Below are 21,380 nucleotides of genomic sequence, written 5' to 3'. Positions count from 1 at the left end.
TGCTACTCTCCGTCTCCTCTATTCACATCTTCCTCCACGTCCCACCCCACCTCTCCTCCTATTCCCCAATCAGCAGCAGCAGCAGCACAATGTCAGCAGCTGTCAGATAAGCAGGTTGGCGTCGACTCACCGCAGGGCGCGATGGAGACGTGCAATCACGACTTGCGCAGCAAATGCACACTCCCCAGTAGGTGGACTGGGTGAGGCTACGAGGTGATGCTTATGTCCTCTTGGAAACATTTCTCCTGAAACAACAGCACCCACACACACAGCGTGTTTGTGCCCCTCAGGCCTTTATGAGCTCCACAGGTGAAGGACAACGCCGTGACATAACACTTGATAACGCTATAAAGGGATTTCAAAGAGGGCCGGGGGCGAAGACGCGGTCGATAGGAATTACTGAGTCTGAGCCGTGTGAGGAGGGACAGAACTCAGGACGTCTTCCAGACTAAAGTAGCATCATTAAAGCTGGACTAGACCACTTATACGAATCATCATCACAGTTGCTATGCAGATGAGGACGTGTGGGTGGATTTGAGAAGAAATAAATGTACATTTTTTTCTATTTGCACAACAAAATTTTGATTTTTAAACCACTCAACACTAATGCTTTAAATCAATCAAATGTGTCAAAATGTGTCAAATCAATCATACTCACTCTGAGCTGGTTATGATGTAACCAAAGTGTCTGTCCTTCCCTCTGCTGGAGAACTCCTTCACTCCTACATGGACCAACTGAGTTTTCACTTTCACGTCATTCTTGCCTCCTTCTTCCAGCACATCCTTCCCAGCGGGTTTCTGAAGCTTCTGCATCCACCTGTCCATCTCAGAGTCCACGTGGGCGTCAGGCGCCGGCCCCCCGCTAGTCAAACGCAAGGTGGAGCCTACCCCGGCGGGCGCAGATACGCTTTTCTCCTCCCAGCCTTGGGGCGTGGCAATCTGGCCTTGCTTCGTGCGGCTCTGGACGCTCTCCAAGCCGACAACATTTCCTTTAGGACCAGGTGCTGGTCCGCTTTTGACATCCGGAGCATGGTTGAGATAGTCCAGAAGCTTGGAGAAAAGGGCTGCATGCTGCCAAACAAACAACAGCAACATTTAGCTGGAAGTTTTATTTTGGATAAATAAGGTTCTAATTATTTGGAATTCACCTTGTCAACAGGCTCTTTAGCTGGTCCATCTTCTTGTTGTCCTGAAAACAAGCAAGTAGACACTTTGAGGGACTGGAGAGTCCCTACACACTTGAAAGTGTAAAGTATCAATCCCTACCTTGTCTAAAGTTCAATGCGTCCTTCGGTTCTTGGTTTGCTTCCATGGTGGCCGATGGATCCCTGTTAGCTTCCATGATGCGACTGGAATGAGAAGCTCCTGGTCCTTCTGATTCCATCTTCCTGGCCTCGGCTTCCCGCAGAGCTCCAGAGACGACCTCAGCCAGGTGGTCCAGGTCTTCAGTCATCCAAGTGTCCATGTTGAAGCCGTTCCCTCCAAAATGTTTCAGCACATCATGGAGGAGTGTGTCTAAGAGAGAAGAGGATGATGTTTCCAATGAAGATAGATATATAGTACATAGAGCAGGTTCTTACCATCCATGCCATTCAGAGGCTTCTTGCCGCTCAGTTGATTTGAAGCGCTCTTGAACAACAGGCGGTCCAAATTGGCCTTTGGAAGTTTGGAGCCAAAAGCCACCTGCTGGTCACCTGGAGGTGGTCTCACATAGCTCAGGTAGTGGAGCTTTCCTTTGGGCCATGAAGCCTGGCCCACCATTGGTCCTCCTCCTAGGATCTGCTCCAAGTGGTTGGAGAGAGCCTTGCTCTTGTCAGGGTGTCTGCCTTCTCCACTCTGAGAGAAGACTTTGGTGACAGGAACCTGGTCGTCTCCTTTCTGGACGCTGTAGATGCTGGTCTCCTTCCAGCCGGACTTTGGCCCATCGTACACGATATCCTCATTCTGCACAGAGACATTGTTGACATAAATGTATCAAGATATCTGAAACGGAATATCCTCAAAGCCATTTTTCCACAACAGAACTCATCCCACCAGCGGGGAAGGTCATGAACTCTTCAACTTTGCATTATGGCAGTGCTGACGCGACAGCAGGGGGGGGGCATTGGGCTGTGAAGGGTGTCAGGGACATTACCACCCGATATATGAGCACGGAATAATGTGAAGAAAAGATGGAAGAGCTGTGTGAAAATGGGTCCCCTCGCCGTGTCAGACAGCGGGGGGCAAAAAAACAAAAGAAATGAACAGGAAGACGACCCCTAAAATTCAAAAAGACATACTGACTGAAAATGTTATGTGTGTACAGTGCATTGCCATTTTACAAAAATACATGTTTTTATATTTAATGCAGAGTAGGGAGTCTTTAGTGTACAGAAATGATCTTTAGTCTACCTAGCAACAAGTGGGCTATTAAACAGAGCACAATTCCTTCACTGTTTGCATTTTCTTGTAGTTTTAAGCATGTGAATTAGGACTAAAACAGTAATATGTACTTTAAATCAAAGAAAGGTTACAGTTTTTATGGGATGTTTGAGGGCCGTTGGAAACCTCAGGGCTTGATATAATCGCCTGTGTTTACCAAATGGAAAATAACCCCCAGCTAAATACGAAATAATCAAAATCCCTAAGTTATCAACACTTATCCCTCCTGCAACGTCTTCTTATTCTCTGCCAGACCAAGTGCTTGTTGAGAAGCATTTCCAATGAAGTTAATTTGAAGGCCTGATACAACTAAAGGTACATTGTTTGGACAGAATGATAACAAAAATAACAATATAGCTATTTTGTTGTTATCACTGTATGATGACAAAGCTAGAAAATGATGGTCACTCCCACTCGGGTGACAGGAAGAGGAAGTGAGACCCACAAAATGATGTCAACAACAAAACACTGCCAGTGATTGTGAATTTATTTATGAATTCTGTATTAAATATGAGTGAAGTATCAACGTAATACCTGGTAGTGCTGCTTACCTGAGCATCGTTTGTGTCTTGCTGGGCTGGCAGGAAGTGGATCCCTTTCAGGAGCTGCTGAAAGTTCCTGCTCAGCTCCGCTTGCCCAGGCTTCACTTTCCTATCTGCGACGGCCCCGCCGTAGGGTACGAGGGGCGCCGATGCCCGATGGCCGAGGGGGACGCTCCTCAGCTTGGACAGCTCTCTTGAGATCGCCTGCTGGGTGAGGCCATCCTGCCATGTCAGCCCTGCAAGAGGTAACAATCAGTTAGCTTCGTGCCATCAGAGTTCAGCCTTGCCAGCTTCTCTACTAATTGCCAACACATAGCTGGGATGCTGGACTCCAGAACACGGAGCCCAGTGAGCCAAGAGGGTGTAAAAATACCAGTGGCAAAAATAACAGGAGCAGAACATGACGTTGACATGAGGATGTCAGGATGTGAGGCATCCAGGGCAGACGCCTGAAGGACGTGTCATCTCTTGAGCGGGATGCAGCTCAGACCTCCATACAGCAATGACAGCAATTATTTAGTATTTCCGATGACTACTTTTCATAGTAAACATGGACTTAGTCACTTGGTCAACAGGGGGCACTGTTATGCCGCAGCCACAGAACACAAAGCCTATTGATTATATTTGGACAATAAGCTACTAAACAGTCTATGCAGTCATGGTGACATTTGGTCATGTGACTATGGTGTCACAGTCGCTGCTTTGGGTCTGTGATGATGATCTTACTGCTGCTTGTTGTCTTTGATAATCCTAGGCCAGCAATAGCATACAATATCCAAACACCTTGTAACTACATCTATTTGGCCTTACTGCCACCCGCAGGACTGGAGTGAAACTATCACCAAAATGGCCACCAAAACCGAAAGTCAGCTACGTTGTCGTCTTGACTCTCAAAAAACACATTATAAAAGCTTTGGATGCATAAAAATATTCTAAATGCATATAAATGATGAATGGAAGCGCTAAATAAACAAGTTATTTTGACTTTTATTGAAGATTCCCCAAAGACACAACATGGACCCCACCTTCTTGTTTTGTCATGAGTTATTTCTTCAATGCAATTCAATTGAACTCATTTGCTGACAAAAATGTATTTATAAGTTAATTGTGGTTTTCACCGTCTTGAAACTTTCTGTGGCTCCATTTTGGGTTATTGAGGTGCTAAACACTAATTAATTCAAGAAATAACTCATGGCAAAACAGGAAGATGGGTTCTCAAATCAAGAATAATGTCTTCAGTGAAGGTAAACATAACCTTAAATGTTCATATCCGGCTTTCATTCATCATGTATTTACATTATATGCATTTTAGTGCATATAACACCATCATTGTAAACTATAAAAACATGTTTACATGACATGAACCAATTGTAAGGATGTTAACATTACAATCGCTTTGAAAGGAGCCTGCAACATCACACTCACAAGCCCCCCAGTGGTTCATGGAAATAGATCAAGTGATGTCACTGCTTTGAATTCACACTGAGAGAAGAAATGATCCATTTTATGTCAGGCCATCTTGATGGAAAGCTCTGACAGAAGTAAACAGGTGACTACTGCCATCTGGTGGCCTAACAAGCGTTCAACATGTCATAATAAATATGACAGTCCGTCATAGATACACAGACAGGCATCAAGACAGTCAACGTGTGTAGGGGGTACCTCTATGCGCCAGTTTGTGCAGGAGCATGGTGAGTTTCGGCAGGCTAGAAGAAGAAAGGTCGTAGGTGCTGAGCGGCTGAGCGGCAGTCAGCTCCTGACATCTTCCAAACACTCCATCTGCAAGGAGAAGACAAATGTGTCCATGCTTGTTTGCAAAGAGGAGGACATGACAGTCACATGACAGTCTCATCTAGGCCACCACCCTGCCTCCTGTGGCATTCATTTGCTGCTCTTCACCGTCATCATGTGATGCCTTGTCAGGGCAACCATGGCAACAAGCATCCTCCTCCAGCAGCTCTCAGTGTACAAAATGTTGGATGAGGATTGAGTAAGATTTGTTTTTCCCTACTCCTTTTCTGACACGTTACAAAACATGTTATTCATGTTCCGAACAGAGCAAACTACCATTTATATTTTTCATGTGAGATTTCCAGCTCATCTTCTGCATTATGACACCTAAAATGTGTTTTCATTGACCATGTCTGTAGCCAGCAGAATTCATGGTTCCATTTATTACAAGTCTATTGCAAGTCTTCCAGGTCCTGAAGCAGCAAAACAGCCCCAGACCATCACACTATCACCATCATATTTTACCCTTGCTATGATGTTGTTTTTCTGAAATGTGGCGTTACTTTTACTCCAGATGTAATGGGACACACACCTTCCAAAAAGTTCAACTAAGGTCTCTGGAATTATCAAGATGTTTTCTGTTATTTTTTTCCAGCAGTGGTTTTGGTCTTGGAAATAGGCCGTCTTTCTTATGGTAAAGTCATGAACACAAACTTTAACTGAGGCAAGTGAGGCTTGCAGTTCTTTGAATGTTGCTGTTGTGGGGTCTTTGTGACCTCTTGAATGAGTCATCACTGCACTCTTGGAGTCATTTTGGTTGGTCGGCCATTTAGCCAATTGTAGATAATGTGTGAGTTGTTATTGACTAATTTGTTTGATGATCGGAATCATCTAAGTGTGACAAACAAGCAAAGAATATTAGAATGGGAACAAACACTAGCTTTACAATTACTTTCATTTGTTTCATTCATTCATTTTCTACCGCTTATCCTCAGGAGGGTTGCTGGGATACTGGAGCCTATCCCAGCTGTCTTCAGGCGAGAGGCGGGGTACACCCTGGACTGGTCGCCAGCCAATCACAGGGCACATATAGACAAACAACCATTCACACTCACATTCATACCTATGGACAATTTGGAGTCGCCAATTAACCTAGCATGTTTTTGGAATGTGGGAGGAAACCGGAGTACCCGGAAAAAAAAACGATGCATGCACGGGGAGAACATGCAAAACTCCACACAGAGATGGCCGAGGGTGGAATTGAACTCGGGTCTCCTAGCTGTGAGGCCTGTGTGCTCTTTCATTTGTTTGTCATGTGTTATTTCTTGAATCCGACAGTGTTTCTCACTAAAGAACCCAAAATGGAGTAAGCGGTTTGATTGAAAAAAAGTGAAACATAACTGAATTCAATAATATATCATGAAGGTGGTGCCCATGTGGTGTCGTTTGATCCTTTGGTCCCTTTCATTGACCATTTCCATGCATATAGTTACATGTCAGAGTCAACCGCTGATGACATCATCGATGGGCGACAAAGTTTACTTTTGGTCCCTGTACCCATGTAGTGACACCATATGATGATTCATTATATGGACTACTTTTGGTTAGAACCATTATTTAATTGCTTATTTCAATGACTGCCAATGATCTTGCAATGTTTGCTCTGCGTCTGTATTGGGTGACAGTGTTTCTTCAGTTATGATTTTTTAAAGTTGTGATTGTCTTACCATTGAGACAGAACTGATACGGTCCACAGAGGTCATCTTCAAACAGGCAACCTGAAAGCACAGAACGACATTGAATGCATTGCAACATTCAACATTTACTGACTGGCAGAGCTGGGAGCAAACCAGTCTCAAGTCTTCAACCTGAAGTCGAGTCAAGTCTCAAGTAAAGGCATGCAAGTCGAAATCAAGTCCAAGCACATTTATTAAAGTTTATTAAAGGGGACCTATTATGCTCATTTTCTTTAAAACGGTCTGTTTTAATGTATTCCACCCACAGCCCGCCTCCAGGCACTCCCTTGTTGTTGGTCACGCTCAAGTGCTTAGAAGGACTTCCGGTGTTGTGCTGCTGGCTGCGAACCCAACTTAGGGTTCGGCGTTGATAAACGGTATAGGAATTGATAATAAACGGCGATTTATCTTTTTAAATTGTCACGTTTTAACATACAGCCATATGTGTTGGATTCTGAATCTGATCCGGAAGTACAGACTGGACAGTCTGAAGTTTTTCAAGACTTTTCTCAATGATAAGTAGCTTTAGTATTGTAGCGTTATGTTTTCTACAACATCAGTAATGTCTAATGTGGTCATTTACACATTTTTTTGTGGGACTACCAGTGACATCTCAGGTAGAGCCACTGATTGTGGCGGGAAACAGCTATTAGCAACCCCGTTCCCTGAATGCACACACTATAATGCTACACAGACAAGTGCTTTTGTTCTATTGTTTACACAAAATTAAGATACAGTTAGGACACTGATACATTGTTACTTACTGCTTGCTCTTCTGACTCAACCAAGTAATGTTGGAAACAGTTTGTCAGCTAGTCCAGCTGCATACTGGCCCATGTTCACTAAACAAACAGTCTGGTGTGAAATGGCGTTGACAGATTAAAATCTTTTGCTGGTAGGGAATCAGGAATTCCAACCACTTGTGCCTGATGTTTGCGTCATTAGAAATTGTAAACAAACGTATCTTTCCCTTAAACCAGAATGAAACACTTCCTAACAGCGTAAACACAGAAGCAGAGCTTGAGGCAGGGCAGAGAGCTTATCTGGTCGACAGCCACCTCCATATAAGGAAGCCCGCCCCTCTGTGTCATCACAAATCTCCAGCACTGAAACCGAGCGTTGAGGGCCATCCCAAATTTCTTTCAAAGCTCACTTCCAAATGCGCAATCCTCATTATCTGAAACTTTGACATTGTTTAACACGAGACTACAACATTCTAACTACATTTATAGGTCAGAAAGTGGAAAAAGCATAGGTCCCCTTTAAATTTGACAAATACAAAGAATGAATTTTGAATTTAAATAAAATAAGACCATCTTGATGGAATTCGCTGAAAATCTCAAAAGTATTTTGAGGCCTCAGACTAATGTAAAATGAGTCAAGTCCAAATTAATCAAAATGGTGACTGAAGTCCACACCTCTGCTAATTGCAAATGTAAATGTTTATCAAGCGCATTTGAAGGAAAAGGAATGAGAAGAAACAGAAGACAGCACAGTAATGCCAATAATGCTTTTATCTCCTTCCTTTGGATGCTGAAGAAGACCATCAAGTCATCAACGTGTTGATGTTGTATGTCTGCATCAACCACGCAGACATAAAGGCAACACGATGGGCGGCGCACAGCGACAAAGAAAGATCAGGCAGGTGGCCTCCTGACAACAGCAGCCTGGCCGTCAATGAATTCAAGATGGCCACGTCGCCATGGCAACAGAGGAAGCAGAAATAGCACGACGGAGACGTTGCCTCTTTTTCTCTCTCAGCTCAAATTCAACGTGGGCTCCTCGTCTCAAGCAGCAACCATTAGCATCGGCAGCTTAGCATCAGAACAACACGGCCGGTTCACCGTGTTTACAGCCGAGCGTGGCGTTTCTAGCAGATGCGTGATTACTGCACACATGCATGGCTGCCTTCTCGTGGATTAGCTGCTCTCCTCAGTGCACATGATGTACTGCATGTGACATCACCAGAAATATTGTCCTGCTTTCAATTCACCATCTTCTCATCTTTGACTCCCACTTTACAACAGAAATCTCCACCTTTTCCACATTCGTTCAAACTGAGGGAAAACAGCCAAATTGTTATGAGTATGAGGCACCGCTGGACACGGATATTTTACAACAACTTCCTGTAAGCGAGGAAAAGCAACATGACCAAAATATTCCTTTCTGACTTCCTGCCTCCCACACGACAAAACACTCTATTCTTATGTAATATTTAGTCTTGATACACAATTACACACATTCTCTGTAGACCACCATAATGCATCTGCCTCCCTTCTGGTTAGACTGTCGTGACAAAAGTATTGGGACACATGCGGGGAGAAACCACTTCCTTTTTGCTGCTTCTCATTGAAGATTATAGGGTTTTTTTTAGTCTATAAACGGCGTTTCAGGGTGAATGACGCAATGTATGTGCAAAAGTTTCTCCCACGCTGCAGCAGCACTGACGTATGTGCTCAGTCTGTGTGTGTGTGTGTGTACAATGCTTCCAAACATGATCAATATGAATCCAGAGCAGCATAAACAATACACAATGTACAGTATGTACACCAGCTGGCCAAAAACCAAATCAGCAAATAATGTTGGAGGTGAAAGAATGAGGTCAGCTGACTTACTGAAGATAGTGAATTATATCATCTTACTCCATGGATGCAGTTTTTGTCTTCCCTAATGAAGTATATTCCAAGAGGTCAATACCAGGATTCATCATTTCCACACATGGATTTATCAACGCCAGAGTGCAGACCTTAACCCCATTGACAATATTTGGGATGTGCTGAAATCATCAATGAATGTGACTGCATGATTTATCATTGCAGAAGCTTGTTTAAACCATGACACAGCATATGTGCCCTGATAAATACATACAGTAATACTAGTGTCTGACGTACAGACAGTATATTTACACATCAAAAATATTGCACTCAAATACCTTATACAATAATTATTCAACAACCTTCTCAATGCGTTTTTTAACATTATTAGAGCCCTCTAGAATGAACTGACACCCCTATAGTCACCTTTACACTTGTGTTACCCAATGTAGTAAACATAATTAATTCCCGCCATTTTTCCAAAGACAACCCCCTTCAGTATCGGCCATTTTAGATGATTATGACTATGACTTTCAAGGCACACAGAAAATTCTCTCAGTGTTCTACACTGATATAAATATGGAACTATACCAAAAGAAAGATTTGACTCCCGTCTTTCATCTGATAAAAAAAGTTTGTTTCCATTCTTTAGTAATCAGCAGTAGAACATATGTACGTTTGAGCAAAATATCAGCTCCCGACTAAAACGGGGAGGAAACCAGCTTACATGCAAAATGATCTCTGCCGAGCTCTTATCAGATGTTTAATAGGGATTATTTTATTATGCCTGTTGTGACATCCTATATGTGCCCAGTGATTGGCTGGCGACCAGTCCAGGGTGTACCCCGCCTCTCACCCAAAGACAGGTGGGATAGGCTCCAGCACCCCCCGCAACCCTCGTGAGGAAAAGCGGTAGAAAATGAATGAATGAATGTTGTGACATCATTCATATCTGTAATAAAAGCCTGTTGTTCTGGTCTGGTGCTTGTGTGTCTCCACACATTACTGACACCTAGTGACCTGTGTAGAATACTACACAGGGGTGAGTGGATGAATGGCATAACAATGGGCCACATGGATCTGGTCAAGGGAGGCCAAAATACCATCAGCAAAGCACTTGTGTTGATGAACATAACCTTACATGCATATAACCCTACAACCACCGTGGGCCACTCCAACTAGGGTCGCCATATAGGGGGCACAAGTTAGGAAAATCAACGTTTATTAGAAAGATATAAAAATAGTTACAGTGAATTTCAGTGAGCATCCATCAGTAGGAATAATAAACCTGAGAGCTAAGTAGGGTACTCCAAATTTGTCAACAATAACAATGAATGAATATTAGGTATGCCTAATGGTGTCCCGTCCTGAGAGGATTCTTATATAACTTTCTGATGCTTGGCCGTCACCTTGCAGAACAACATCTGGCCATGGCCATCAGTGTTTCTACGTTTGCTGAGGAAAAATACAAGTTGCAGAGATGCTCACCAAATGTTGTGTCGGCGCAGGCAGGTGATGTCAGGCTGGCGGCCAAGACGAGGGCGAGGACGGGGCGCCAAGGAGACGCCATCGCGCTGCTGCGTCCTTCCATGGCCGCCTTATCAGCGCGTCACCGCCGCCACGCCAGCCTGGAGATCCTGGGCCATGTCTGAAGCAGGACGAGGCTTGAATGGGGGGAGAAAAAAAGAATCGGCGTGTACCAACAACAGACAGGAGCCCCTCCTAAACGTGTGACGTCACAGTGTCGTGGAGGGGAAACGTGCTGGAGGAGCAGGGCCGCATCTCACGTTGCAATGAAAGGGGGGCACCTGGCTGTGGATAAAACGTGCACTGAGGTGCAAAAAGTGGGTATGCACTATATGCGGCGATTCGGGCGCTGCGCACGAGAGGGCGCTAAAGCGACGTGCGTGTGTAGGATGAATTTCGAGTAGGCATTGTCTGTACTTTAACCCCCCCCCGTCCCGGCAATAATTTTACCTTCAAAGTGTGCCGCACGTGTGCTCTCTGACAACTGACTCAAGTACCCGATTCACTTCAGCGAGCGACGGACTCGAGTCAGTCTGAGGGAATGGAGATTAGCATCACGAGTGGATGTCACCTGGCCCTTCAAGCACCAGTAATGCTTGACATGTGGGCGGGCCTTAGAAAGGTAAGAGGCGGGTCAGAGCAGAGGGCTGGCCATTCAACTTGTCAATCTCCACAAAAGTTTTCTGAAATATCTTAGCTGCCTTTGCAAGCGCCTTAAAAAAATAGAACTTTAGTAATTCATAATTTTATTTTATTTCTTTTTAAGCAGAACATTGGTAACAGTCTTGAAAACATGAATATTGGTAATGTTCCATACTTTTAGAATCAAAAATGGACAGTTGCTTTATGTGTTCAATTCAGACATCCCGCCTCTATTTATGGCTGGGGTGTCCAAACATTTGCCAGCAAGGACCCCATACCAAAACACATCAAAGAGCCCATGTAGATATGCTAACAAGTTATATATATTCCAAGTTATAATTGCCTGCATCTGATTAAAGTGTATTTTTAACTTTTATTGTACGGCTCATTCTGACATTTTTGCCGTTTTCTAATTTAACAAATATTTCATACTTTCCCATACTTTGATTTTTATATTTTATTTTTCTTTGTTTTGTTATTACTATTGCAAAAAAATGTCCCTCATAGGATTATGATGTTAAAATAAAATCTTAATATCTTGTTGTGATGTTACAATTATAATAAAATCTTACCATCTTACCTTTTTAATTAATTCTTAGAAAAAATTGCTGCTCTTTTTCTTGTTTTTGTTCATTTTCTTGATTGTGTTTTTAAAACAGCTATGGGCCGCAAATGGCCCCCGGGGCCACAGTTTGGACACCCCTGATTTATAGCATTGTTGTATAAATAAAATAGATTGGTCTAACTAGCTCTATGATGAAAGTTAGGATGAAAATGCATCCTGAAATACAAGATGCACATGAATAAAATCATTTTTGTTTTCATGCAAACTGGGTTGGGAAACTGGCAAAACATTATTCTGTTTGTTTGTGTTGAAATAAGCTTTGAAAACAAATTTCAAAACAAATTATGTCTAAAAAGTTGTTTGTTGGAGATCCAGGATTTCATCCAGCGTCTTTGCAGCAGCTTCATGAATGAGCCTGAGAAGAGATGAAACAAAGAGGGATATAGTGGTCTCCTAGTAAAAGTGGCCTTATTGGGCGGAGTCTACCTTTGGATGTCACCACCGTCAGCGTGCACAGGAAGCTGCTGCTGAACATGCATGGCTGCGCTCTTCAAGCACGCCTTGGGCTGTCCCGCTGCAGCAACGCAAGAAGCATTCAGTATCAACTCAGCATCAAACATGGGGAAAAAGCATCTCACCGCCTCTGAGCACCGCCAGGATGTGAACGACGGCCACCAGCTCGCTTTGACTGCTGAAGGCCTCCATGTCCAAAGAGGAGACCACCTCGGTCAAAAACGCCCTGAAGGCAACATTTGAGGCTTCTCAGTTTCTTTATCAGTCATTCCAACAAAAGTCATTCTTGCATGATCTGGCTTTCTGTATTTATTCACATCTAAAAGGCTTGTTTTATTATTAGTTATTAGTATTATATGGTTTTTTAGCCAGTCATCCGCACAGAAATACAATTCTGGGTGCCCTGACCCGTTGCAGACACCTGACCAGAAGTGAGCTTTGATGACAAGCCAACATAATATCTATAGTTGAAAATAGTTGTTTCTATAATTGGTGGGTCATGTGGTTCCATCTGTAATTCTGTTTATATCGCTACATGTAGGTGTGCCTTGGTTATTACGTTGTTCAACCAGTGATGGTGACATTTTTTCAACCCACTGTAGTTTCTGCATCTGTCAGTCACACAGCTTCGTTGCTATCAGTCAGTTTCTGCGTCAGTCAGTCGGTTTCGGCATCAGCCAGCACAGCCTCTCCGCCGTCAGCCAGTTTCTGCATCAGTTACTTTCTTGGTCATTTGCACAGCCTCTTTGCCGTCAGTCAGTTTCTGCGTCAGTCAGTCGGTTTCTGCGTCAGCCAGCACAACCTCTCTGCCGTCAGTCAGTTTCTGCATCAGTTACTTTCTTGGTCAGTCAGTCAGCCAATCAATCAGTTTCTGCATCCGTCAGTCGCACAGCCTCTCTGCAGTCAGTTTCTGCGTTGGTCAATCAGTTTCTGCGTCAACCCGTACAGTCTCTTTGCCATCAGTCAGTTTCTATGTCAGTTTACTTTATTGGTCAGTCACTACGCCTCTTATGCCAATCAGTTTCTGCATCAGTCAGTTTCTATGTCAGGTACTTGGTCAGTTGCTCCGCCTCTTTGCTGTCAGTCAGTTTCTGCGTCAATCAGCCAGTTGGTTACTGCGTCAGTCGGTTTCTTTGTCAGTTTCTGCATCAGCCAGTACAGCCTCTCTGCCTTCAGTCACCAGTTTCTGCATCAGTCAGTTAGCTGCTTTGTCAGTCAGCACAGCCTCTTTGCCGTCAGTCAGTTTCCTTCGACAGTCAGTCAGCACAGCCTCTTTGCCGTCAGTCAGTTTCCTTCGACAGTCGGTCGCACAGCCTCTTTGCCGTCAGTCAGATTTCTGCGTCAGTCAGCCACACTGCCTCTGTTGCCAGTCAAGTTTGCGTCAGTTAATTCCTTGGTCAGTCACACAGCCTCTTTACCGTCAGGCAGTTTCCTTGACAGTCAGTCGCACAACCTCTCTGCCATCAGTCAGGTTCTGTGTCAGTCAGTTTCGGCATCAGCCAGCAAAGCCTCTTTGCCATCAGTCAGGTTCTGTGTCAGTCAGAGTCTGCGTCAGCCAGCAAAGCCTCTTTGCCATCAGTCTTTGTTCTTTGTCAGTCAGTCAGTTTCTATACAGTTTCTACTTACTTAGTAGAATACTCTAAGACAGATTCCTCCTACCTGGTGACCGCTGCTGATTTTAGGATGACGGAGAGCAGGACAGCAGATAGAGGTGGCATGTCCTCCACCCTCTGCGGGGTCATGACCTCTTCTGGGTTTGTGATCTCCAGAAAAAAAAGATGAGCAACGCAACATTCAGATTTCTGTAAGACAAAAAAAAAAAAAGCATCATGCTGGCGTTGCTCACCTTCTGGAGGGCATGTCTGGTTTCCACAATGATGATGGCGAAAAGGGTGGAGAAGACCCCACTGAGGGGGGCCGATGTGCAGCTTTGAGCCACCTGCAGGAAGTCTGTCATCCCGGGCACAGCTGACTGACACAACTAAAGAGAAGAAACCAGGAAGTATTTGTAGCCATTTGTGGCCTGCAGCTCATTTCATATTCATTTGCGGTGTGTTCAAAGAATACGAAAGTGAACCCATTATACAGTAATTATACATATTTTGGTTATTATATGCAAAGAAGAAAAAAGACAATTTTGTTGTTATAACCTGTTTGCCGTCCTCCGGCTCTGCCTTGAGTCTGCGAGCCAAGAGTTCTATGATCTTCTGGAATATGTTTGCTACCAAGCTCAGACACACGGTGGCAGCATCCTCCTTATCTCCGTCTGCATGTCTGTTGTCTTGGAGGACCAAGCTGTCCGTCACCTCCTTTAAAATCTGCAGCACCACTGGAATACACCAGTAGCCTGTATCTAACAAGCAAAACAGGTTGGACATTTCAGTTTTACTGTTGGTACTTCACAGAAGGAGAGCTCATTGGTTCTCAATTATTTCCTGTCATGCTCCAAGTGGTGGAAATGTTTTACACTGTTTTTATTATGTCTACTATATTAGATAATATCAGTGTAAAGGTGACTATAGGGGTGTTAGTTCATGCCTGGAGGGCTCTAATGGCACAAATCGGATTTACAAGGTAATTTTACAAGGAATTCTATTTTGCGGAAATCCTCAATTAAACAAGGGATTGCTATTTCAGTATTTGCTGGGACACGGGGAAGGATTAAATAAGCTCTGCTTCTTCCGACTAAACAAGACTCACCTGAGAGCAGGACCAGCGAGCACAGGTGCAGGATTTCACCCCTGAGGGTGTCATCAGCCAAATCCACCAGCACCACATCTTTGCACACCAACAGGAAGTTCTGATGATGGGGAAAACTATTACATATGTACATTCATTTTCATCTGTGAATGCTAACACTACTAAACAGTAAAGAGTCTGCTTTACTGACAGTTTATTGGCCCACCAGCAGGAATAGTGATGGCTCACACTTACATTAAAGACCTTACACAGGCTGTAGAAAGCCATGGTGTTTAATAAACACATTTGGGAAGGATTGTGCATTCAGAGACACAGCAAGGCTTGAGTTTTTGCACTTCGGGTATCTTGAAAGGCTCTACATAAATCCATCATGATGATTATAAACGGTCATGGTAGAACTCTCCCCTGGAAGCAGCAAGCTTTGGATGCTCACCTCAGTTATCTCCAACGCTAATTGTGTTGCTGTCTCTGCATCGTCATCGGCGTCTCCTAGGTGACCTTTGGCCAGGAAGGGCAGCACCCTCTCAGCCACCCACGCTGCCGTGTTCGCCAAAGACTGCAGGTACTCACGGCCGTCTGACAGCTAGGGGGTGATGTAGCGTTTCTTGACAATGTCAGGACAAAAGATCAATCAACAAATAGACTTACGCCATGTTGCAGGTGCACGCTGAGGCGGCAGTGACAGGTGAAGGCTTTCAGGGCCACACTGGAGGCGTGTGCACCATCAGAGGTAGAACTGAGGTGAGAGTACAGCAGCATCTGTAAAGTAGAATGTTTAGGAACATGAGGAAGGGTTCGAATTGAGGTGAAGATGACTGCTACCAACCCACCTGCCACCTGCCTAGAACTGCATGGAGCTCAGGGAGTGGACCCTGACTCAGAGCTAGGACTTTTTCCCTTGTGGATGAATGGATCAGCAGGTACTCCAAGTAAACCAGCGCCATGTCTGGTCTGGCCTCCATGGTCTCCTGGAACTGCACCTTCTGACTGATGTGTGTTCCCTGAGGGTTGGCGGCAAGAAGACATCACAGCTTTCAGGACACATTCTGACACATTTTATCATTCAGCGTCGACTCACTGACCCCTTGTTTTTTGGGAAGGGCTTCCGCCAGCCAGTCAGTGATGAGTCCCAAGATGCTTGCAGCTTGGCCCCAAATGCACATGCAGTCTAGTAGCATGCCGTACTGCAAGGGCGTGGCTCCAGAGTCCATCTTCCTCAGCCGGGACAGCACACCGCAACTAGGATAGACGGGCAAAGAGACGTCAGTGGAAGAGCCACGACAAAAACATGGGACACATGCTCACCTGAATGTTGGTACCACATTGGGGGGCAAGAGGGAGGCCATCTGCACAAGAGGAGCTGTGCACCGCTCATCCTGAACAACACAAACACAATCAGGTCCATTCATTTTATATGGGACTGACAAACAGGGAAGGCAAATGCAACATTTTCGGCCATTTGTATTGACTTGTAGACTCCTATAGACCTCCTACAGGAAGCTTTCTTGATCTTCTAGACTCTGTGTCTCTTCCAGCAGTATTTCCATGGATTTGTCATTGTGTCATTTACTCCACCCCCGGCCCTCCTCCAGCCGAGCCCACCCGGCTGTGATTAGTAACACTAACATGCGCTCCCAAGAAGTTCCGGTAAGGTAAGTTGGTGTTTAGTGAGTGCAGACACGCAATCTTTGTGGAACAAGCAAACAGCTCAGTTTTACCTGTCCACACAGTGGACTCAAGTTACCTCAAAGGTGCTGAAGTACTTGCTCATGATGCCACCAAACTTAGTGTACACAAAGGTTTGAGCCTCCTTGTTGCGTTTCAGGACGTTGTTGATGCTCCTCCACAGGATGGCCACCACCTCCAGCAGACTGGCCACCATGTCCTTGGCCAGAGGTCCAGTCTCAGCCTGAGGACACACATACCATCATCTACGTTATCCCTGCTGCAGACACACACAAATACCGTGATCTTAAAACGCTGTAAACATACGATACTGTTTTCCTTGTTGCTGTCATTGATGTTGCTGCCGTCACTCGGGATGCAGGTGTTCAGGATGCGGCGGATGGCGAGCATCAATTTTACTGTTGGACGGAGACCAAAACAAGACTTTAATCTTAAATGCTAACCTCAAGGTGTGCGACTATACGGCATGCTCACCTATGTTAGTGGGGTCGGTGTGCATGTAGGCGTACTGGTAGAATCTTCGGGCTGCCATGGGGTTCATCTGGATGAGGGTCATGCACCTGCTGCACCACTCCCGTTCCGAATCGTCGACAGGGAAGAAGGACTTGAAGAGCAGCTCGGTAACACGCTTGGAAACGGACTGGGAGTCCAAACCCAGGCGGGCCAGCAGGTGTTCCATGTTGCACACGTCCCAGAACTGGAGGGTGACAAAAGAGAATCTTTTTTATATACTCGTTAGACATTTTATTAGGTATATCTAATGCTGTGGCCACAGAGTTCAAGCACCTTGGCTGCTCGCACTGCTTTGACATGGATGAGCATGTCGAGGAATGCTATGCGAACAGTCTCCGACTTGTCATGGAGGCTATATTTGAGTGTGGGCAGCAGCTTTTCCAGCAGAGGATGGCTGAGCGTGTTGTCCAAGACGATGCTGAGAGACTGAGGAGGGACATCATGTCACTAGCACAACATAACATCGTTTAAGACGCTTGGTGAGTGGAAGTGCACCTTAAAGACGGAGCAACGGACATCGGGGGAGCTGATGTCCGATGCCAGCTCTGTCAACAGCTTCTTCACGAAATCCGCGACGATGGCCGGCGGCAGCAGCTCCCAGCACTTGGCGAGAATCTTACAAACGCCCAGGATGGCGTTGGAGCGCACGGTAGGGTGAGGGTCACAAAGGAGACCCTAAAGGTGAAAGACTGACAAGTTAGGACCAACATGGATGATACCTACACAGCGGACGGGCAGGAAACATTCTCACCATCACTGTGTCCAGCTGCTTTTGAACAGCCTCGTCGATTTTTTCATTGTCTTGATCGGGGTCGTGGATGGGGAACGCCGAGGTGAAAAGCAAAGTGGCGTTGGCACGGACTTCAAAGTTAGGAGCCTGGTGTCAAAGTGCCGTTTGGACATTGTCAAAATAGAATTTAACAAGAAAAAACAGCAATATTGGAAATTAATTAAACATTTTTTTGTCATCAAACCAGGAAGTCGTACATTTTACATCAGTATTTTACATAACGCGGTTATTCTTGTGAGGAAAAACATCATTTTAGGAGCATAAAGTTGAAATATTCAAAAAAAAAGTACATTAGGAAGAAAAAAATAAGTTATGTAGGAGAATAAAGTCCAACTATTTTATGTATGATGTCATAATTACAGGAAGAAAATGTACATGAAGAAGGTTGAAATTGTGAAAAAATAAAATAAAATCAGCAGAGCAAACGTCAAATATGAAAAAAAAGTTGCAATTTTACTAGAATAAATTAAAGAATAACCTTAAATATTACGGTCTATTTAAATAGAGAAAAAATTTGAATTTCAATGCATGAACTCTTTTTGAACACTTTGTTGGCTACGCCTGCTTCCTATGCACCTGTGTATCTTCAGGTGTGCTGAAACTGAACTCTTGAACACAATGCATGAAATGGAAATATTGAAGAAAAAAATATATGTTTTGTGAAGTCATAATATTATAAGAAACAAACAAAATGAAATAAATTTGTATTTTTTTCAATTGGGTTGGGGACGTTGATCCTAATAATAGGCTTTTTCACCAATAACAAAGAACTGAAATATATATAACTATGGTAAAGGGTGGGTGGTATGGACCTCAGCATGTTCCATTCCATTCTTCTCCAGCTCCACTAGGAAGACACCAAGGCATTCCCAGGCCAGCTGTGAGACATAATCCCTCCAGCATGTCCTAGGTCTACTCCCGGCTGGGCATGCCCAGAACACCTCACCAGGGAGGCATCCGGACTAGATGCCAGAGCCACCTCAACTTGCTTCTTTCGATGTGAAGGAGAAGCAGCTCTATTCCGAGCCCCTCCCAGATGACTGAGCTCCCCACCCACAAAAAAACGCACTAGAATGCTAAACTAAGCTAACATGTTTTCATTCATCTACTTAAACGACACTCAATACGTACATAGAGGGCTTTCCAAAGGATGGGCTTGTACAAGTCACTGAGCATCTTGTCCACTCTGTGGCAGGTCTTTCTGGTGTGGAAGTAGCTCAAAATCTGCAGCAAGAGAAGCCATCATATAAAGTTGAGCAGCCCAGCATGCATGGGATCATAGTGGCTCACAATCAGGTCATGGTTAGAGTCCACTATGATGATGCACGCATGAGTCTACCTGTCTGACTTTGGTGTGGACAGGTGAGGATCTGTGCAGCAGGATGGCACACTGCATGAAATCTTGTATGCATGCATTCTCAATCTTCTTCAGGAAGTCTCCGCTGGCCTTCTTCCAGGCTCTGAAGTATATCTCCGTGATGTGTGACACCGTGCTCCTGGATTCAAACAAAGCCACATTAAGGACAGGCAAAGACAGGTTCCACCGAGCTGCGTAAAGATCTTACTTGCTGAAGAACTCCAGATTATTTTTGATGGTTTTGTGAATGAGACTGATGAAGTTGATGTTCCAGTTGAAGAGAAACACCAGAAAGCGCTTGCCCTGCAACGCCACACACACGGTTGATGGACATGACAGCGATAGATGCAAGCACCGACACTCACATCGTTGTTTCTGATGAAGGTGGGGTGGTAGAAGCACTGCAGGAGCTGGTCAATGAGCTCCTTGCTGGAGGCGTAGTCCACATCCAACAGCACTTTGTGGAGGCTCCAGATTCTTTGGATTTCAGAAGTCTAAGAATTATACATGACATACAAGCACAACCATGTTTATGTATTAGTTTTCATACATTGACTACTCCTGTGTTAATTATGCAAATCAAATACAAACCACTTTCTCCAAAACTAAGCTCTTCTGCAGAGAGACGATAAAGGCGGTGTGGCCAAACTTCTCCTTGTCCTGTAGGCCTTTTTTCCACCAGGCCTCGCAAAGCATGTGAATGTGGAGCGGCACGTGGGCCCCCGACACCGGAAGGGACAACAAAACATCTGGGCAAGGGATTGGAGTACTTTTTTTAAGTGGATCGATTCATCTTAATGAGAAATTAGCGAGCACACCCACTGTGAAGCCGGCGGGCAACATCAAGAAGGCCGTTGTAGGCGTCGCCATCTTGCAGGACCTTGACTGACACGCTGGCCACGAGCGTAACGCCATTCACAACATCCTTGACATGTTTCTGGAGGACGAGGCCATGCAAAATATGAGTTTGTCATTCAGTGGTCCACGTCCAAACAAACTCACAGGGTCCGCGTCCTTGCCATCCTCCTCCCAGCGCTCAGGGGGGACCTCCAACAGGACGTCCTGAAGAAGGGAGGCCAGTTTCCTCCACAGAGACTCTCTCTGATCCCTGGACATCTCCTGCACGACCTCTTCCACATCGAAAGTGTCTGCTTTGTCCTTCTGCTCAGGAGGACAGACAACAATGAGAATTAGGAAAAGCATTTTGTTCCCTTGAATCCAGGAATTGGCACAAAAAAGTTGTTGGAGCTTTGAATGGGTTTCCTTCGTACATACATGACGCTTGATGAACTGAAGGAAGTCCTCCACATTGTCTTTAGTGGCGGCTTCAACAAACGCCGCACGCTTGGACATCTGTTCGTTTTTAAGTCCGCTCTACAGAGATGTAAAAGGAAGCGAAAAGCAAATAAAAACTTGTTTACACGAGGAAACGTTACTGTAGTCAAAAGATCAAAACAAACATGGCGGGACGTCTGACGCCGACGATTTTAAACCTAAACACTTCTGTGGAGACACTACGTCTACAAGATAAGGTGTCACAGTACACGACCATGCTTCACGACAATGCTTGTTTGTTACCGTATTTACTGGTAATTCGGTGATCTCTCAAGCGACCGTACAAGGTAATCCATGCCCACAGCGAACCCGCGCAAATTTGGACGACGTATTGACGTGCTACGTCATCGGTGACGTAGGGTGTAGTTCTCCTTTTCTGTCGCTTGATGGAGACATGTTCCCTTGTATGATTGGCATTTTGCAGCAGTACAGGCAGAGAGCCGTATATTCTCAGCATTTCGTTTTTTTAAAGAAAATAAATAGTTTTTTAGCAGAAAACATCGCATTCACCCCAAGGCGGTAATAATTTATAGTTAGATAAAATGTCCAGCATACATACAGAAAATAACGACGTGACGTCATGCAAGATGGCGGCGCCCTGTGTGGCGCTTACCTTTCCGTTCCGATACTGGGTAATATTCAGGCTGATATCAGCGATACCGATCTTATGTCTAAATATGTAGTGCAGATCCAAAAAGTAGTGTATTTGACATAATTTATTTAATGTA

The 21,380-nt window shown here is 44.7% G+C and overlaps 2 protein-coding genes across 2 annotated transcripts in view; both read right to left on the bottom strand.

Annotated features, from left to right (window-relative positions):
- Window positions 1–10,749, bottom strand: part of ptprn2 (protein tyrosine phosphatase receptor type N2) — an 85,559-nt gene extending 74,810 nt beyond the window's left edge. The window contains exons 1-8 of the mRNA XM_058059919.2: window positions 10,513–10,749; window positions 6,422–6,472; window positions 4,626–4,742; window positions 2,973–3,199; window positions 1,581–1,944; window positions 1,267–1,515; window positions 1,149–1,189; window positions 659–1,071 (exon numbers count right to left, since the gene is read on the bottom strand). Of these exons, the coding sequence (XP_057915902.2) occupies window positions 659–1,071; window positions 1,149–1,189; window positions 1,267–1,515; window positions 1,581–1,944; window positions 2,973–3,199; window positions 4,626–4,742; window positions 6,422–6,472; window positions 10,513–10,615 (1,565 nt within the window). The 5' untranslated portion in view covers window positions 10,616–10,749. The remainder of the gene's footprint in view (window positions 1–658; window positions 1,072–1,148; window positions 1,190–1,266; window positions 1,516–1,580; window positions 1,945–2,972; window positions 3,200–4,625; window positions 4,743–6,421; window positions 6,473–10,512) is intronic.
- A 584-nt stretch (window positions 10,750–11,333) lies between these two features.
- Window positions 11,334–21,045, bottom strand: ncapg2 (non-SMC condensin II complex, subunit G2). The gene is made up of 27 exons (XM_058060051.2): window positions 20,896–21,045; window positions 20,593–20,691; window positions 20,320–20,478; window positions 20,140–20,254; window positions 19,909–20,066; window positions 19,683–19,811; window positions 19,526–19,620; window positions 19,300–19,456; window positions 19,092–19,184; window positions 17,922–18,047; window positions 17,666–17,845; window positions 17,444–17,596; window positions 17,132–17,354; window positions 16,964–17,055; window positions 16,716–16,880; window positions 16,277–16,347; window positions 16,054–16,210; window positions 15,802–15,972; window positions 15,620–15,730; window positions 15,405–15,554; window positions 14,972–15,071; window positions 14,422–14,624; window positions 14,118–14,252; window positions 13,931–14,034; window positions 12,397–12,497; window positions 12,245–12,332; window positions 11,334–12,173 (listed from the first exon to the last, which is right to left on the bottom strand). Exons 2-27 carry the CDS (start codon window positions 20,668–20,670, stop codon window positions 12,107–12,109), a joined length of 3,381 nt encoding a protein of 1,126 aa, XP_057916034.2. The 5' UTR covers window positions 20,671–20,691; window positions 20,896–21,045; the 3' UTR covers window positions 11,334–12,106.
- Between the last annotated feature and the right edge of the window lie 335 nt (window positions 21,046–21,380).

The sequence above is a fragment of the Doryrhamphus excisus genome, linkage group LG7 (genome assembly GCF_037039965.1).
Source record: "Doryrhamphus excisus strain RoL-2023G ecotype Guam linkage group LG7, RoL_Dexc_Guam_v1.1, whole genome shotgun sequence".
NCBI classification, from domain to species: Eukaryota; Metazoa; Chordata; class Actinopteri; order Syngnathiformes; family Syngnathidae; genus Doryrhamphus; species Doryrhamphus excisus.
Note: the sequence above shows the minus strand (reverse complement) of the source record. Positions and strands in the feature narration are given on the sequence as shown.

Coding starts and splice junctions, on each gene's coding strand:
- ncapg2 (XM_058060051.2), bottom strand. CDS start 20,670: ATGTCCAAGCGTGCGGCGTTTGTTGAAGCCGCCACTAAAGACAATGTG. Junction 16,881..16,963: donor GCAACAAGGAAAACAGTATC/GTATGTTTACAG, acceptor GTGTGTCCTCAG/GCTGAGACTGGACCTCTGGC. Junction 14,625..14,971: donor CTCGCTGGTCCTGCTCTCAG/GTGAGTCTTGTT, acceptor TTTGCTTGTTAG/ATACAGGCTACTGGTGTATT.